The sequence below is a fragment of the Trachurus japonicus genome, chromosome 3, assembly GCF_045865225.1.
Source record: "Trachurus japonicus isolate A0001 chromosome 3, Traja_1.0".
Classification (NCBI taxonomy): domain Eukaryota; kingdom Metazoa; phylum Chordata; class Actinopteri; order Carangiformes; family Carangidae; genus Trachurus; species Trachurus japonicus.
Genome location: NC_140909.1, coordinates 15,530,119 through 15,548,602, shown reverse-complemented (window position 1 = coordinate 15,548,602; position 18,484 = coordinate 15,530,119). Strand labels below are relative to the sequence as shown.

General features: G+C 42.5%; 2 protein-coding genes across 3 annotated transcripts in view; one reads left to right on the top strand and one right to left on the bottom strand.

The window, feature by feature from the left end:
* The window catches only part of LOC146989793 (frizzled-3-like), a 28,227-nt gene extending 21,434 nt beyond the window's left edge, over positions 1-6,793 (top strand). For both annotated transcript variants that reach the window (XM_085764028.1, XM_085764037.1), the window contains exons 7-11: positions 149-400; positions 2,634-2,782; positions 3,080-3,194; positions 3,682-3,848; positions 3,938-6,793. In XM_085764028.1, the coding sequence (XP_085620154.1) occupies positions 149-400; positions 2,634-2,782; positions 3,080-3,194; positions 3,682-3,848; positions 3,938-4,160 (906 nt within the window). In that variant the 3' untranslated portion in view covers positions 4,161-6,793. The remainder of the gene's footprint in view (positions 1-148; positions 401-2,633; positions 2,783-3,079; positions 3,195-3,681; positions 3,849-3,937) is intronic.
* A 344-nt stretch (positions 6,794-7,137) lies between these two features.
* Positions 7,138-16,681, bottom strand: kif28 (kinesin family member 28). Its single transcript, XM_085764051.1, has 26 exons — positions 16,469-16,681; positions 15,941-15,991; positions 15,695-15,847; positions 15,555-15,590; positions 15,285-15,404; positions 15,065-15,172; positions 13,986-14,140; positions 13,791-13,902; positions 13,320-13,387; positions 13,060-13,202; positions 12,857-12,978; positions 10,959-11,049; positions 10,815-10,875; positions 10,570-10,693; positions 10,350-10,485; positions 10,137-10,255; positions 9,913-10,020; positions 9,691-9,783; positions 9,342-9,482; positions 9,202-9,272; positions 8,982-9,116; positions 8,569-8,735; positions 8,313-8,407; positions 7,847-7,979; positions 7,637-7,770; positions 7,138-7,296 (listed from the first exon to the last, which is right to left on the bottom strand). Exons 1-26 carry the CDS (start codon positions 16,622-16,624, stop codon positions 7,138-7,140), a joined length of 2,991 nt encoding a protein of 996 aa, XP_085620177.1. The 5' UTR covers positions 16,625-16,681.
* Positions 16,682-18,484: the final 1,803 nt, after the last annotated feature.

The following is an 18,484-nucleotide window of genomic DNA, read 5'->3' as shown; positions in this document are numbered from 1 at the left end:
TATGGAGTGATGGATAGACTAGTATGTGGACGGGTGGATGGAAGACAGTGTTTTGTCTGTCTGCTTGTCAGTCATCAGCTCTTAAAAAGAATTTTAATTTTAATTGTCTGCCTGTCTCGTCTTCTCGTTTGTCTCCCCCTCTCCTCAGGTGGGTGTCTCTCTCCTGCTAGTGGGCATCGTGGCTCTGAATCGGGTGCGCATGGAAATCCCTCTGGAGAAAGAAAACCAGACCAAACTAGTTAAATTCATGATCCGAATGGGAGTGTTTTCTGTGCTCTATCTTGTCCCCTTGTTGACCGTGATTGGATGCTACCTGTATGAACACACCTACCGTAACATTTGGGAGACAACATGGATGGAGGAGAACTGCAAGCACTATCACATCCCCTGCCCATACAAGGTAGAGAGAGAGGAGTAAACATGTATTTGTTTGAGATAATGTTATGTAGCTTGCAAGGGAATCATAGGGAAGCACTTATGAAGATGTCTTTGTGGAAATCTGAAAACACAGACACAGAATTTCCAGCTGTATTCCCTGTAATCACAACCATCTCTATGTCTCACTTACTCACACTCTCGATGTGTGTTCTCACACTGTCAGAGTTAGCTGGTGTGAAGTGTGAAGTGTGAAGTGCTCAGCCTCCCACTGTGGAGGATGTAGTATTTTTTCTACACTCATTAAACCACAGAGACATATTTATTGCAGTGTTAGAGAAGCATGTGCACCAGGACCAGTGAGTAAATAACATGCTTCTCCAGTAAATGGAACTGGTACAAATACACCTGATCAGGCTGTAATGAATGCTTGAAACATCTTCTTTGTTTTGTCTTTTAAATAAGTTTTACTAACATTGTTTACAAACTATGTTAGTCCCTTACTGTTGTCTTTGATTTTACTGTCCCCCAGACCTCAGCAATCAAGAGTGTAATTATTACCAGTACAATTAATGGGCAAGTGTACAAAACCAAGGTTGTAACAAACTGAAATAATGAGCAGGGGGTAGGAGACGTGTGGGGTGACTGAGTGAGTAGGTATTTGTGGAGGGGAGGGGGTAGAGTGCACTATACATCATTAACTCAACTAATACAGCTCTCCAGACCAAGTCCACACAAAACTGCCATCTCTGTTTCTTTGTCTCTTTGTCTTTTCGCTCTCTCAGCTGGTTCTCACACGCTTACTTCTTTTACTCAGTCTCCCCCTTCTACCCCTCTACTCACTCATTCACTCACTCGCTCGCTCACTCTCAGGGCTTCGGGGCTTGCTCGGTCATGCTCCGCTGCCTGTACTCTATAACGTCTTTGTAGCGGTTTTGAAGAGTGGTGGGAGTTTTATACCGTCTGGTGATACATTAATAACCGAATAAATGAGCGCAGCGTAGACAACAATAGTCCTTGTAAAAAGAACATATGCAGTGCAATGAAAGCTTTTCATCAGTTTCACATTTGAATCATAAGATGAGATTAAATCATTTGCCCATATTTCCATTTTTCACACTATTACCAGGGTATGACGACGAGAAGTCATCTAATTTGTGACAGACAGATTATATGAGAGAGGGTGGAGACAGGTGCAAGTGCTTATGTTACTTGTGTATGTCTTCATGTGTTCATGTGTGTGTTGAGGAGAAGACCCCCTTTGTGACTTATTGTTACTCTGGAATTTTAATATTGCTATGTCTATGCGTTATTTGATCTCCTGGGTCACATGCACATATTAGTCTATGAGCAAGACCGTGCAGTTGTTTGTTGTTGGATAATACTTGATTTTATAATTTTCTTATCCATTTCAAGTGACTTTATTTCTCTGTGTGCATTGATGGTGTAATACTGCAGACTCAGGGCTTCTTGTTTTATTGCAAGACCTAAATGTGAGACACTGAAGCAAGTGAAAGTGAACAAGCTAATTAGTAGATAACACCTGCCAGCCCATGGTTCTCTCAAAATCAAGAGACGCCTCAGCTTTGTAAACGTCCGTCTGCCCTTGTAGTCGCTTTGAAGATAGTGTGAGCACTAAAATAAATTGTGAAAAGCATGTTTACCAGCATTTAACCTTTATTTAATGGCTGGGACAGTTGTAAAAATGAATATCACTTTTAGCTGTTAATGTATAAACATAAAATGAGACATTTAATTGTCTCTGCATTTTCCTTAACACTGTGACTTGAATGTTACCACACAATTTAAACATGTTCAGTCAGTAGTTGCTCTTGGTTTAGGTTTTGAAACTCAATACAGTTCTTAACTACTGCTTCAAAACATCCAACAGTGGCTCAAGGAAAATTTAGGGATGTATATTTTAAAAGACAAGTATAGCTGACAGCAATATCCAAACTGACCTTCACAACTGCTGTAAAATCCTGCCCTCTGCTGTGAGATGTCGTGTCCTGCATCAAAGTTAAAGTCCACCTGAGAAAGCTGATGCTCTGTCCTATTTTCTACAATTTCCCTCTCTCTTCCAACGTTTACATTGGCAAACACTTGTCAGTACTGGATACTTCTGGTCTGCTTATTGTTCAAGTAGTTGATTTACTTTATGTTTAACTGATTGTTTGTTGTTTAACTTATATGTAGGTATTTTCCACAATAATATAAGTTGTCTTCCCCTGAACCTTTAACATTTGTGTTGTCTTTAGGTGGAGCAGACCAGTCGGCCACTCATGGTTTTGTTCCTGATAAAATACTTGATGATGCTGGTGGTGGGGATTCCCTCTGTTTTCTGGGTGGGCAGTAAGAAGACCTGCTTTGAATGGGCCAACTTCCTGCACGGACGCAGACGCAAAGAGTAAGATGAGAGACTGGGTGTTTTTTTTAATCTGTGTTTAGTCACTATAATGCTTATTAGGCCCCCAAAAAATTTTGAATTATGGATGATTATAGTTTCTATGTCAGGTTACTGCTTCACACAGACAGAGCGGCAACACATCACTACTCATAGTTAACTAGTCTGCATTGAAACACCCTCCCTCTGCCGCTTCCCTCTAATCTTCCTGGATCTGTCCCTTGTTCAACATTTTACCTGCACCTTCCCCTTCTCTCTTCTCCTTACACCTCCTGCTTCCGTCCTCTCTTCTCTATGCAGCAGTGGGGTGAATGAGTCTCGCCAGGTGCTGCAGGAGCAGCCAGACTTTGCCCAGTCTCTGCTACGTGAACCCAACACCCCAGTTATTAGGAAGTCAAGAGGAACATCCACTCAGGTAGGACTGCAAACACAGCAGTGATACAGTAATGCAAAATTTACTGTGTAAAAAAACAAGCAACAAGACAAGTAATATATCTCCACTTCTTCAAATTTGAGACCAGAAGCAATATTCTCTGTCATTCATTTTTTCTGTCCATGGGCTCAATCCAACACAGGACATGCATGGATGCCAATTCTTGGCACAAAGGGTTTACAAAGTTCGTAATAGATTATATTGATATATGTAAAATTAACAAAATGAAACCAAAAATTGAACAAGGATCTAAAGCTTCATGCAACAAAACTGTAAACAAAACTCTAGTCAGAAGTGGTATTTTGTCAGGTCACAAACACCTAACTCATAAAATCATCAGGCTACCTGAACACAATCTAACATTAAAGAGCTCAATAAAAGACTCTGTATCTCACGACATGATCTGAACTGTTAAATTATTGAAGAGAAGCCATATTACATCTGCCCTCTCTGGTGCGTCTACCTGTAGGGCACCTCCACACACGCCTCCTCCACCCACTTGGCTGTCCTAGACGACCTTGACGAACCCGTCAGAACTCATCACGGCCACGCCGCCGCCTCTGTCAGGAGTAAAGCGAGCAGCGTCCACAGCAAGACCAGCTACCACGGCAGCCTGCGCCGCACTCGAGACGACAGGTAGAACACGAATCCATAGCACTTTGTCTGTCTGTCTGCCAGACACTGTAAATGAGGTATGGTCCTTCTGCTCTTTCCTCCTTGCTCAGGAGCGATACGATGGTTTGCAGAGGTACAGAAGCGCGCAGTTTCCATGGCAGCATGCCTCGTCTGGACCACCCACTCTCCACTCACAGCAGCCTCCATCGAATAGATGACCACTCCAGGCACAGCAGCCAGAGAGACGTATCTGAAGCCCCGCCCACTCTCATCACCCATGGAACCACAGCAAGTGACGGCCGAGCATCTGAGAACGACGGCACCAGCGCCTGAGAAATGAAAAGTCTCCATTTTTATGGGAAAGTATTGTCAGAACGCTGGCGCTGCCTTTGACCGAGGATTTGCTGCCTGCAGAGACACACTTGTCTGCTCAATATGTAAATGTTTTCCTCTGTGAAGAGAGAATGTACCAGGTGGTGTTGGTTCCTCACCACTCAGCTGTTCAGTCAGTGAACCTGAGTCACATTTTTAAGATTCAGTGACGTTTCACTGTAAGCTGGACAGGCATGTTTACTTATTGAATTTACAACATTTTGGTAAACCTGAAATAACTGACAATGCAGAAAGGGAGGTTGATGTGTCTCATGGACAAGAATGTTTACAGTTTCCTGCAGGTGAAATGTGAATTATTCATCACATCCTGGATTTGGAGGTCAGACACCACTGTCGAAGCATCATGAATCGTCTAATGGTGACGTTACATCCAAAATATGATCCTGCATCCTCCCGCAGAAGCTTCATGAATATTATTACATGTATAAACAGTGCTGAGTACTGCTTCATTACAATCTGAAATGCTCTGTCCTCTCCTTTGATAATGTCTCACATGAAACTTTGACTTAAGTCAGTCGCATCTAATTATTCCCAATCTTCGTCTTGTCTTACACTGCAGCTCTTGATGAATGATGTTTATCTTTGTGTGGCTTTAGAGACTGACAAATATGGGCCTAATGTGACAATGTGGACCTCTCTTTGGTTTAGTGAAATATTTTTATACTGTGAAATCATCTGTCTGCTGCTGAAAGCTTCCCCGTGCGCATGTGTCGAGTGCGTGCGTGTGTGCGTGTTTTAAACTTAAATTCACCCCTCTGGTACACAGAGAAAACCTGATGGAGGGAACTGAGAATGTAAAAGGGTTGTATTCAGAGTCAGGAGGAGGATGATATAATATGGATGTGGTTGTGTGGAATGAACTGGAATAATGCTTGTGCACTTACTTCCATGCAGAGAGGTCATTCCAGTCCTGCCTGAAAAAAGTTTTTAGTACTGACCCTTCAGCCAGGAGGCATTAGCTTGGCAAAGAAAGACAAGGCAGCTTTAGAAACAAGTGAGATAATGGTTTACTCAACCATTGCTTGTTCAGTTAGATGTCAACCAACCAGTCTCTGGAATAGAAATCCTAAAAATAAGCACAGCAAGAGTCACGTAAAAGTCTAAAAGTTGCCTCAAATGGCTTCTCAATCTGGAAAACACATGACACACTCTATCTACCCTCAGAGTACCGTTAGAAGTTGGCTGACAACCAGAGTATTGTAACTCGAAATTCAGGTATAATATGTCCATCATTGTATTTAAGTTTTACAGCTGCATAGACTTGAGTGTAATTAAAAAGCAGAAACAGACGGCGCTCTTATTCAGAAATCTGTCACCTCCATGCGGGCGAAAAGGGTTTTTTTCTTCCAGAGGAAGTGTTGGTTTTTTTTCTGTCATTTTCAACTGCGACTCAGAACGCAAACTTGTCCAAAGCCGCACAGACCACTGGCAGTCGAACAGTAGAGACACATTCGATCATCGTGCTCAACCTGTTCTGACATTTATTTTACTTGTTACACAAATTGTATATTGTCAATGTTTTTCTAATTGTTTGTGTTTTTATCCCCCAACTCCCTGAGATCCTATTAACCTACCTCACCTCTACCTTCAGCCTTCTCTGTACCTGTGCATGAACACACACACACACACACACAAACACACAATCTGGGTGCTTTTTATGGAAATACACATGACACATAGGTTCAGTTCAATAGAAATGGTGCTTATTTCTGAAGAATCTGAGCTACTGTAAGAACTGAGCACAAACCAAACAGACCAACTGACTCGTGGGTTCTGCCTTGAACACACACACACACTCTTACAGTACACACACACACACCTCTGTAGCTAGCTGTCTGTCCGTCCCACAGTTGGCTTTGTGTTTCTCCATTCTACCTCCTCAGTTCAGACGTACCTTGCTGACTCTCTGGCCTTTCACTGCTGCCTCCCTGCTCCTGTCTGTCGGTTTGTGTTTGTCTCTCTGCGCCCATTTTTAGTTTCTTTCGACCAACCAACCGCCTACTCTTAACTTGTCCTCCTGCCTGTGCATCTGCTCTGTTGTACATAAGATTTTCTGTCCTGTGTGATGACTAATCTGCCTCACATCTACCTTCTGCCTCTCCTCCTGTAAATGTGCCCACACTTATATTTTTTTTGTTGTTTTGTTTTTGGACCTACAGCAACTGTCTGTACTGTTGGAAGTCGTGACTGCTTACAAACACTAACCATTGTGCTTTTACCTCTGGACTGGACATTACAGCGAGAGGTGCCGTGGTAAATACTTTAATCTCAACACAATGATCGAGGATCTCTGTGCTCCTCTCATGTGTAATATCTCATTCTCGTTATCGGCCCCCTGCAAACAGAAGAGGAACAAGAGCCTTCTTGATTTCCGATGTCATGCTGTCACTAGTCATACTGGTTTTCAGAGTGAACTGCAGCAGCTTGAATATACGACACACTATCAATGATGGTTCAGAAACAATATACTGGGAATTCTAAAACTTGAGTTGTATTTGCCTTTTAATTTATTTGCAGTTTGTGACTGTAATTAATTCTTTTACATGCAGTGTATTAAACGTTTTATAGACTTATGTGCTTTTGGTTTTGTCATGTTGATTTGTTATTCTGTTAATCCTGGACACCCTGACCCTATTGATGATTAATCTTGCTTTAAACAATAACATGACTCATTTTTAATCTGTAAATTTATTTTAGGATCCTGGAATTATCAGTAACATGAAGGTTTAGTTCAACGCCCATGTTTCTGAAGCAGGGTTCATGTTGTGATTTGACCATTTATACAGTGAAGCTCTCAGAAATGGCAGTATCTTCATGGCGCACACACTCTTAAAAATCACAAATCTCTGTACTGTTGCAAAATAAAGAATGACACGAGACACGTTCACCTTGATAACATCAGTCTACAGAACAGCAGTCAAGACCAGATTCCTGATCGTTCTCGTTTCCGGCGGACGATGGCAGCTACATCTTGTTTGAGTGTGGAGACGCTGTGTTCCAGCTGCTCCGAGAAGTCTCTCAGCAGACGGCTCTGCTCGTCTGTGAAGAGTCTGAGACCCAGCAGGTCGGACTCCTCCTGGAAAACACACACACACACACACATGTTCATTAAAAGTGTAGATGCACTGGGAGTTGTTATTATAAAAGCTAACCTTGATTATGTACAACTCTGTGTGCTACATGTTCCATTATTCTTCTTAATGCATTTGCAAATTACCAACTAAAATATTTAACAACACAAAAACATCAGGAGTCTCATTGAAGTCCTGATTCCATGGCCTAAAAATGCCAAATTAATGTTGTCACTGCTTTTACAGCTGTCTCACTGAAAAACAGCAGAAGACAACATATAAACTGTGTACTGTATGTGTGTGTAAATGATAATATGAATGGTGCAGACAGACATGGATACATACACTGGGCCTGTGTCGGCGCAGACGCTGCAGCTGACCCCTGACCGTCGTCATACTGTGGTAGAAAACCTTGAGCGCCCGAGCAAACTCCGCATCGCAGCTCGGGCGAACCGACCGTCCACGTGCGCTCTCCCCACCTGAGACATGAGAAGAAGGAAGGTGTGTGAGCTCAAAGAACTGACAAACTGACCAGCCTTTGGGGTGTTTTATTACCGTTCTTGGCTGTGTTGAGTTGTTCTCTCAGACTGTGATTTTCTTTCCTCAGAGAAGCATTAACAGTTTTCAGTTCCTCCAAGTCCTGTTGAAGAGCTCTGACTGAGCAGTTCGGCTCTGCAGAGTGCACAGACTGCAACACACACATTTATATAAGCACTCTGGTTGAATATCCCGCCTGATGAATTGTTCTTTGAACAAGATATGACACTGAGCCTGTGCAGTGATGTTGCCTGGCCTTTCAGTTCTGCAGACTAGTAACTAAAAAAAGCAAATATCACAGAGTCTGTCCTTTGATCTATGATTTGACATTTCTACTGTTTCACAACTTATCTGATGCTTCAGTAAATGCTAAACATACTGAACTGCATGTGGATCTCTTTCATTGTTTAATGTATCCAGATTTAGAAACAGGACTAAGTTGACAGGCAGCTCCAGAGGGACACAGACTCAACATCACACTCACTGCAGTGTTGGACGGCTCTGCCTCGTCGATGATAAACACACCCTCCGTGGTCATCCTCACTCCCTCCAGACACGATGTCAAGGTCGTGCAACCGTCTGAGACAGAAAGACAACAGCAGCGTCATGATACTTTTGACTGTGCCACAATTTTGTAGTAATGACTTAAACAACACATGAGACAAAATGTCAAAAGGTTGAGGAGGAAGTTAACGAGATGAGAGTGATATCTGAGCAATCGTCCATTTTTTCACTCTCACCTTGAAGGCCCCAGAGCTCCAGCACGACAGCGCTGCTCTGCAGGTAGTCCAGCAGACGCTGGGAGGTGTGGAGGGAGGTGAAGTGGACTCTGTGGTCCAACAGAGGGTTGAAGTTGTGCCAAACAGCTGGAGTGTAGAGAGGCTGGCTGCAGTCAAATAACCTGAAACTGAGAGTGCAGAGAGGAAGGAGAGACGGGGACAAAGAAGATCAAAGTCCAGTATCTCAGTTCTGGCCATATGAATCCAGAGGAAAGTATTCACCATCAATCATTTGCACGACTGAAAACATAACCTCAACTTGACCTCCAGTCCTTAGGCTGATTTATTGCTAGAAACTCTCTCTCTGTATTCTCCCTGCATTTGAAACTCTTCAGTTCCCTGCAGGACTCTGTACGTCGACCTGTGTGTCTCACCCGAACTGAACCCCTCTATTACGGGCCTCTCTGATCCAGCGCAGGCCACAACACTGTTCCAGGACAAGCTGGAAGTCCAGTCGTCGGCCCAGTAACTCAGAGGGGTCTATCAGGATGTCATCTTCACCAAGTGGTCTGAGAAAAGGAGGATGATTATTTACTCTCATATCTGCATTTTTGTTTGGACTGCTCGGGGTTTGTATCTGTGTGTGTTTCCTACAGGCCAGTGGAGTTGCAGGGAACCAGCTGTGCCTGCAGAATGGCCTCCTCTGTGCCCTCCGACCCCAACACCTGCACACAGAAATCATTAGCCCATCATCACTTTACACATACAGATATGTGTGCAGTGTGTGCTTGTACCTCCAGTTGCTCTTCCAGAGGGATGCGGAAGGCTAAAGACTGGAGCCAGAGATGAGCCGTGCCCAGGAGCAGAGGCTCCACTGGATCCCAGAACGGGTCTTTGTCTCTGGGTAACGCCACTGCAGACGCCCCCTCTACTCTCTGATGGCAGGAACCAAAGATAGATTGAATCTAACAATAGAGGAATTGCTTTGAAATGTAAATAAGTCAACAACTTTCATGTTGTGCGAATTAAAATTAAAAAAAATTCTGCATCAGGGTCTCTTTCACATTTTACTGAATTTATGTAGAAAAGAGATAAATATATGCATTTCTATTGATTTACATTACTTTCACTCCATTTACCCACACTGTCTGCATTCTGCTCAGCCTGGTGTTGCTGGTAGACCTCCTCCATCAGGAACTTACGGTTGACAAACTTGGCCTTGGACCACACCCATACCTGAGAGGGAGTTAATATGCAAAGGATTTAAAATTCAAGGCCCAAACACGAATCTGAAATGAAACACAAATAATAAAATAGCTCATGCATTGCGTACACGAGGAACACAAGGAGAGAGAAGGGACCGACCTGTTTTCTTCCCACTGAGGTGACTCTGACAACAATCTCTTTCTCCAGGTCGTGACCTTTTGAATCTGACAGCGCCAAATTCTTGATCTCTAATTTAAACTCGACCCCCTTTAAACATGGCAGACAGTAAGGAGAAGATGTTCACACAGTTTTAATTAACTAAATATCTTCTTTTTTTTTTACAAGCATACCTAGAAGAATTTCAATACGAGTGAAAGTGTCACCTTGTTCAGCTCCTGGCTCATCTGGTTGGCTTCAGCCACCATGGGCATCAGTTTGATGTAGTCGTAGAAAACCGCCAGCAGACTGGGGTCGGCCTGACTGGACGCAGCGCTGGACTCACCTAAACACACACACACACATGATTAATGTAATACACATGATATATATAAAATAAACTGTCTCTACTACCTCCAGGTTTTGATGGTCCCACTCACCCAGGTGGATGCCCTCAGCAGCAGCCAGTTCAGACTGGAAGTAGTCGTAGTCGTAGCGGCTCCAGTCGTCCCCGCCCCTCTCAGATGGATAACCGATGAACAGGTAGGTGCAGTTGGAGCCGAGGATGAGACGGTCCTAGAGGAAGACAAGAGGAGTGTGTGTACTTTTAACGTGTCACGTGTTTTGTCCTGTGTCTGTGTTGTTTGTCTTGAGACCCACCAGGTGCTGCAGCTCAGTTGTCTGGGAAACTGCGTGGCCATTGATAATGACCTTTGACCCCGTCTGTGGGGTCAGCGTTATCCGCCGCTGTTCGTTCCTGAACACAGCGTGACGGTCCTGGATCCTAACACACACACACACACACAATTACACATTCATATATGGCATCGGAGTGTGTAATCCAACCTTACTTGCACTGGTTTTGCTCTGTCATTAACTGGTGTGATGTTGTGATAAAAACTCACCCTAGGCCCTTGATAGAGATGGACCTCGGAGAGGAGTCGCATAGGCCAATGTCCCAGTCACCTGGGACACAAAACACCAACAATAATAACACAACTTACAACTAAATCTAATCAAACACACTGAACAGAATGAGAGAGTCTCACCTTCTTGGATGAAAAGCTTGACCACTCCAGACAGCTGAGCATCCTCATTGATGTTCAGGATGTAGGGATGCATCTGCATCATCCTCCTCTCCTGCAAGGTTATTATAGTTTTAACATTTTCATTATTTTTTTTTGTTTTGTTTTGTTTTTCAGTTTTCTTTTTTACTTCACTTTTTTTTTCTTTACTTTACTTTAGTTTTAGTTGAACAAGTGATTAAGTGTTAAGCAGCAGTTGTTTTTATTTAGTTTTAGTCTTAGTATTTCAGTCAGCCTTGGTTTGTAGAAGCTTCTATGTGAGAGCTCCCAAGATGAACTTTCACATTTGTGGGATTTTTCCCTTTTAATTGCATTACACAAATGTTCCCATCAGTGCTCATCACGATACATTTACTCTTATCTACCTGGGGGTCGTACTTGAAATAGTCCCACATTGAGCTGTGGTGTTTTCTTTCTGCGACTTTAGCCATTTATAAGAAAACTAAAACTAAGCTAATGGGCTCTTTGCACAGCTCCACTACTTCCTGAACTTAATGCTGCTCCTTCATTTCCTGTCTTACATTATTGGACAAACTGATTAATCCAGGTGTGTCTGAGGAGTCACAATGGTCAAACACACCTGGATTAATCAGGTTGTCCAATAATGTAAGACAGGAAATGAAGGAGCAGCATTAAGTTCAGGAAGTAGTGGAGCTGTGCAAAGAGCCCATTAGTGCCACGGGGCAACCTCTGAGTCTCAGGCCAGAGCCACAGCTGAGGTCAATTCATTAATTAAAGCAGAAGTAAGTGATATATTTGTGTTAATATAAGTCTTAAATAGTTATATCTTCCGACAGCAATCACTTACATAGAGTGTTAGGTCTGAAACACGGGTCTGTCAGTCACTCTGCTCTGCTCTGAGCCGAGGAGAAAACATTTATCGTATCCTACAGTTTTTATCCAATGAGGAGAGAGAACGGCATGCAGGGCTGTGTGTGCAGCCAAGGAACGCTGTGAATGTGGCGACGTAGGGACGAGGACTGTTATGGTGCGTTCAAGGAAACTCGTATTTTTCCGACCGTGAAGTGGTACCAGTTCGATCTGGTACGAGTTCACCGGTCGGAAGTTACGAGTGGCCGTTATAGTGACTTTCACCGGTAAAACAGGTCGGAAAAACACGAGTGGGTTGCCTGAAACGCTACAAAGTCGTAAGTTGTGACTTGAAGCTGTAATTTACGATTTCAAAAGCCTGCCTGGAACGCAGCATTAGCGAAAACGACCGGACCACTTACTTCTGCTTTAAGGACTCCTATGTTAATCTACTTCTGACCTCTTCCTCCCATACATTTATATGAAGTCTCTATGGAAAAACAACCACACACACACAAATGCACACAAACAGGTTGACAGCTCCATAATGTCAGGGCTCAGAGAAATATGATCATGTGTTCTCCTTTCCAATATAAGAAAGTGTTGTGTTTTCATATGTCTATTGGGAAAAACCGTGAAATAACCTTGGCTGGAACAAAGAAAGAAAGGAAATAAAGAAATTAAATTTGTCCGTCAGGGTTTGATTCCCTTGTAGACAGAGATCACACCCTCGGCAGGGGACCCTGCTGCACTCTCAAAATATCTGGGAGGAAATTTTCTATTTTTATCTGCAATTCAGTTTAGTTTTAGTTAGTTTTGCATTGTTCATTGTAGATTTTACTGTAATCTAACTGTAATTTTATTTTTATTTCAGTTTATTAAATTATTTTTTCACTACTATTACTGTAAGTCTTAGTTTTAGTTAACTATAACATTGCTCTCATGACAGCGAGGCAGAAGGAGACAAGAAGACGAGCTGAAAGAGTGTGTCTGAGTGTGTGTATGTGTGTGAGTGTGTGTGTGAGTGTGTGTGTATGTGTGTGTGTATGTACCTGTGTGATATTAGCATACTGTTGCTCCCAGTCCTTCAGCGCCTCCTGCAGATGTTGTTCCCATAGAGTCTGAATGGCTCTGATCTGGAGCTCATTGTGGGTGAGCAGCTGTCGAAGCTCCTCTAAACACACACACACACATACCGGCTGACCTCTGTGCCCTGCTGAGCTCTCCTCCACTCGGTCCTAACGGTGGTTCTTACTGGTCTCATCGTTGGTTCTGCGTCCCTCCTGACCCAGCCGGCTCAGCCGCTGCAGCAGTCTGGCGTTCTCGGCCTTCAGCTCTTTGACCAGACGCTCGGTGGGGCTCTCGTTCACCACTGCCCGGTTCTGGATACGCTTTGCCCTGGAGATGTGGTGGAGGTGGAGGGGACAACGTGTGATACTGGTGAATAGGATCCAGTTGGAAGAAAGGAAAAGAATGAGTAATAATACCTCAGAGTGAATAAAAGGATTGTTTTACCTCTCAGCATAACGCAGGGTTGAGAGAGACTCTTCATAGCAGATATCAGCAGGGCTCAGTGTGGCAATCTTGAAAATGAATCAATTTTACCAGATGAGATGAGCACTATGTAAAATTGCACAGTAACCCTTTAATTTACAGGCCACTAATTACGTGATAATGTCAAGAAATAGCCAAGAAATAACAAGTAGTTGTGTCATAGTGTCTAGAAATAATGGTCAGTTCATAGTAATGCTGAGAAATATAGCCAAGAAATAACGATTGATTGCATAGAAATAGCCCAGAAATAATTGAAAAAGCATGAAAACGATGTGTAATCTTTTACCTTTATGAAAAACATGACATTACTGTACTATGAAATTGACCGTTATCGCCAGGCTATTTCTTGACATTATCACATAATTAGTGGCCTGTAAATTAAAGGGTTACCAAATGCTCTGTCAGCACTGGCATCTGTAAAATGTGAGTTACCATAACAGTCCGACTGTTGCCTCCCAGGGCAGACTGCAGCAACTTTGTGAGGACAGAGTCTCTGTAAGGAATATGAACGACCTTCCTCCCCACCGCCGCATCAGCAAGGGAGCTGAAAGGAGATGAGAGGAGATCATGTGAAAAATATGAACAAAACTCAATAAAGTAAAACGATGAATAAAAGAGCAGGTGTACCTGATGACATTGCCCAGGGTGGTGAGGCTCAGGTTGATGGCCGTGCCCTCCTTGAGTCTGTCGGCCTCCGACCCCGACGACCGCTGGCGCTCACTGCCGGCCAGGTCCACTAGATTGATGTTGGACTGCTTTGTGATGCTCTCTTTGGAGAAGATCTGACAGGGAGTCACAGTGATCACAACAACAGGTGTTTGAAGAAGCCTGAGGACAGTTCACTGACATATAATGATGTGCAGAGACAGATGCATGCAGGAAAATGGAGTCACAAGACTGTTGAGATCAAAATCAAGCATGTGTGTGCATAAAAAAACATTTAAAAATACAATTTATTGATCATACATACTGTATAATAATCAGTGGTGGACAGTAACGGAGTACATTTACTTGAGTACTGTACTTAAGTACATATCCAGAGGATTTGTACTTTACTTGAGTATTAGATTTCTTTGGTACTTATTACTCTTACTTGAATACATTTCCAAGACAAATATTTTTTTACTTTTACTCAAGTTAATTTCTAGAAAGGCTGAAAAGTACTCGTTACTTTCAGGTCTGCTCTTTTTTTTTTCTTTTCTAAAATACTATTGGACACAAGCTGTGTTTGTCAAAGAAGGAAACCCTGACCCCTAAAAGCAGCACATCAGTGCAGGTGGTTTCAAAGAGTTAATTCTCAGAAACAAGAGTTAAAAGGTCCTTAAATTAATTTAGAAAAAATTATAGTAATTCATTGATGTGAAAAATAAGAAATTTAATCTTACTCTTACTTTTACTTAAAGTAAATTTAAAATCATGTACGTTTGGATACTTAAGTACCTTTAAAAGCAAGTGCTTTTTTACTCTTACTCGAGTAACATGTCGACTGAGCTACTTTTACTTGTAACGGAGTAAATTTTGACCAGTAGTATTTGTACTCTTACTCAAGTACTGGGGTCGAGTACTCTGTCCATCTCTGATAATAATACTATTTTGATTTTGTTTTCATTCTGTCAATGATTATCTGAAGGATTTCTGAGGCCACAAGAGCTTCAGAAAAGAGTGTGTGGGTTCAGTTTCACATGAGAGAGGAGCGTTCCCAGTGCCTGTTTGAGCTGCAGGATAATCAGCATGTGCGAGCGGCTGCTGTTGGCGTTCATGTGCGTGGCAGCTGTGGTTCGAGTCCTGGTCCCCTGCTCCATCAGCTGCTCCACCTTCAGAAACATGCACAGGATCCTGGTTTACAAATGCATCATCATCATCATCACAGCTATAATACCCTCCTCCATCGTCTGTGTCTGTCTGTGCCTCCGCCCGTTCCTCTACCTGTGGGGCGCTGTCACAGGGGACGGTACGGAGACCCTCCACATAGAAACCTCGCTGCTGCTCCTCTCTAACTCGGAGCCCCCCTGGAGTACGGGACCCTCGAGACAACAGGTCTATTACCTAAGCCAGGAGGAGGGAGGGAGAGATGAAAAACGATAACATCTGGTCGTCTATTAACACAATGACCTCTTCAGTAGAGTAATATGCAGAGAAAAGAGACCAGGGGGAAAATTATAATATTCGGTAACTGTTCACTGCTGCCAGATTTACCTGCTCGTTATAAATTTCCATCATACTGAAAAAGACCTGTGAGGACATGAAGAGCACAGACGTTAAAAAGGAATTACACAATATCTACTGGTAAATGATGATGACGAGCTGAAGCAGCCACACACACACACACACACTACCTGACACTGTCTGGTGTCCTGGTTTTCTCTAATAGCCTCAAACAGTCGCTCACAGAGTTTAGGAACCAGGCCTTTATTCGGCCCATAGCCAACCATTGAGTAGCTCTTCCCTGAGCCGGTCTGCCCGTAGGCCAGCAGTGTGGCATTGTAACCCTGTGGATGTTTGTTTCAGGACATTTACTATCAGCACCGAGTTGAAAGTGTCCATGTTATCCAAGGAGAACAGAACAACAACTGGGACGATACCTGCAGTGCATTCTCCAGTATTCCCTCTCCCAGGTCCTGAAACACACTGTCCTGGGGAGAGATAACATTTTATCAGATGCAATACATATTTCTGTACTTATAGTAGGGGTGGGAGAAAAAAATCGATTCACATAAATATCGCAATATCTTTTTTGACGATTTTTTTTTCAAAAATCGATTTTTTTTTTTGAATTTTTCTTTTTTTTTTTGAATTTTTTAAAATATTGTGCAATGTGCATTTGTTAGCCTTTTTTACATACAGAGAGTACAGGTTTTGAAAAGGGTTTAAGTTCACTTTATAATGGAGTATGTTCATTTATAGGCTTCTATAGAATTTGTGTGCAGATAAATGTTAAAAATGCAGACTAAAAATCAAGAGAATCAGCAATATCATAGAATCGCAATTTAAATCGAATCGCCAACCAAAAGATCGTAAGAATCGAATCGGGAGAAAAGCATATCGTCCCAGCCCTAACTTATAGGTTGTGGTGGTGACTGTTACCAATCCTTGGTTGCCATGGAGCTGACCTGGTCGGCGTAGCGTCCCCCCGGCTCTTCGGGCACGAACAGACCACTGCGGTCCCGAGTGAAGCCGCTGTGGGACCAGTAGGCGTAGTCGAAGCAGAAGGAGCGCCGGTTCTGAGAGTCACGTGGGTCCTGGATGGTGATGGAGCTGGACGCCATGGAGACGACACAGCGGCTGCCTGCATCCCTCTCCCTCTGGATGAACGAAGGACATAGAGGAAGGAAGAGGAGAGGTCACTGTGGGAGGACGTCAGTCTTCATTAAGCACATTTAATTTGATTTTCAGGACATATGTGAAGGATCTGGAAAGAGGGCAAGTGAGATGTTGTACTCTTCTTTAGAGCCGCAATAAGTAAGATTTGTAGACAACACTGTACAATGAACAACTACAGATGTACACCTCACTCACTGACACAGAATCAAAATCTTTTCCCCTATATACATATAGAGATTTAGTTTTTTAAAGCATAAAATAAAGATATTAAGTAGCTGAATGCTTATTCTAGAGCTGCCAAAAGCACCCAGACAAAATGACCAGTAGACCTTTTACCATGCTGTTTTCATTTATCATATTATTCCTGTTCTGTTGAATATGTAATAGAGATTTGTGGATAACAATCATTTTTTCAATTCAAATTAACTTTGGCTACATCAGTAAATGAGCCTGATATTGTAGTGTACAGAAGTAGTTTTTCCTTTTTCTAAATATCAGCTTTGTCACTTCTCTAGGGCTATACAACATCCCAACATACGTTAGGCCATGCACCAGGCCAGCACATGTTAATATTCTACCATCTTTTCACAAATCTTACTTATTAGAGGTTCTTTTAATTATACACTGTATGTATTATACAGTGGATCAGTTCTTATGCCTCAATGTAAAGCACTTTGGCTTCCCCTGTGGTTTTTTAAATGTGCTATATAAATAAAGTTGATTGATTGATCACTCTACTCCATGGTCACTATTCAACAGTATGCAACTTTCTCAGGGAACATCTGCTGAAAGTCAGTGTGGTCACTTTATTCTTAGACATTTCATCTGTTGTATTTGTACATTTTGCAGCTCTCTATGTTAAACTTCTTATTTTGTTTTGCTATTATATTGAAAAAATAATGTCTATGAAGTCAAATCATCCTGAGTTTGTTTGCTTATATATTTGTCAATGAGTTATTAAAGAACTGCCAAGACTGGAGGCAATGTTTGGTCTAGTAATAATTTAGAAATAGTACCAATTACAGCACGCACTAATATGCCTATCACACCATAAGAATAAAGATCATTGTAACTGAAACAGGCAGAGAAAGGGGAAACACAACAAAGGAATGACAGGTTTAAAAAGTGAACATGTACATATTGTATAAATCCACAGCACACTGACCTTGTTGAACGGCCGGACTCTGACGGCCACTTTGACACAGTCCTTACTGTACATGACTTTAGCTCTCATTACCAGCTCACAGGCATCAACGCAGGAGACGAGTGATCAACTGAACCACAGAGCACAGGAGACCAAACTGTGTCGAGTTACACACTGACAGTAACACACTCAGAGCAGCGTGACGGGGACGATGGTGACCACAGTGGCCTGCTGGGAAACAGTTTCAGTAGGAAAAAAACATTTTGTTTTGTTGCTGAAATGTGGATGTGATTCGAAACACTTGAATATCAACTAAAGCAAAGTGCAGATGACACTGACTGAGACCAAACGTACATAGATATTTACCAAACATATTGAGTTGGAGAATGACTTTTGATTATTTAAGCAACGATCAATATTAAATTCAGTGTGGAAAAGATGTACGTTATTATAATGTGTGAAGTGGAGCAGTGAAGATTGGTTTCACTTTCACCTTGTCCACCACTTTAAATTATTCAGCAGAGACGGTGTCACAGGGAATAGGAGAGGCAAACTACAGGACCGGTAGATGTTTACTGCCACAGTTACATCAACAACAAACTTCCCTCCAGCAGCTACATTTCTTCCATGAACCACACGATGTCCTGAATGTTAAAGGTTT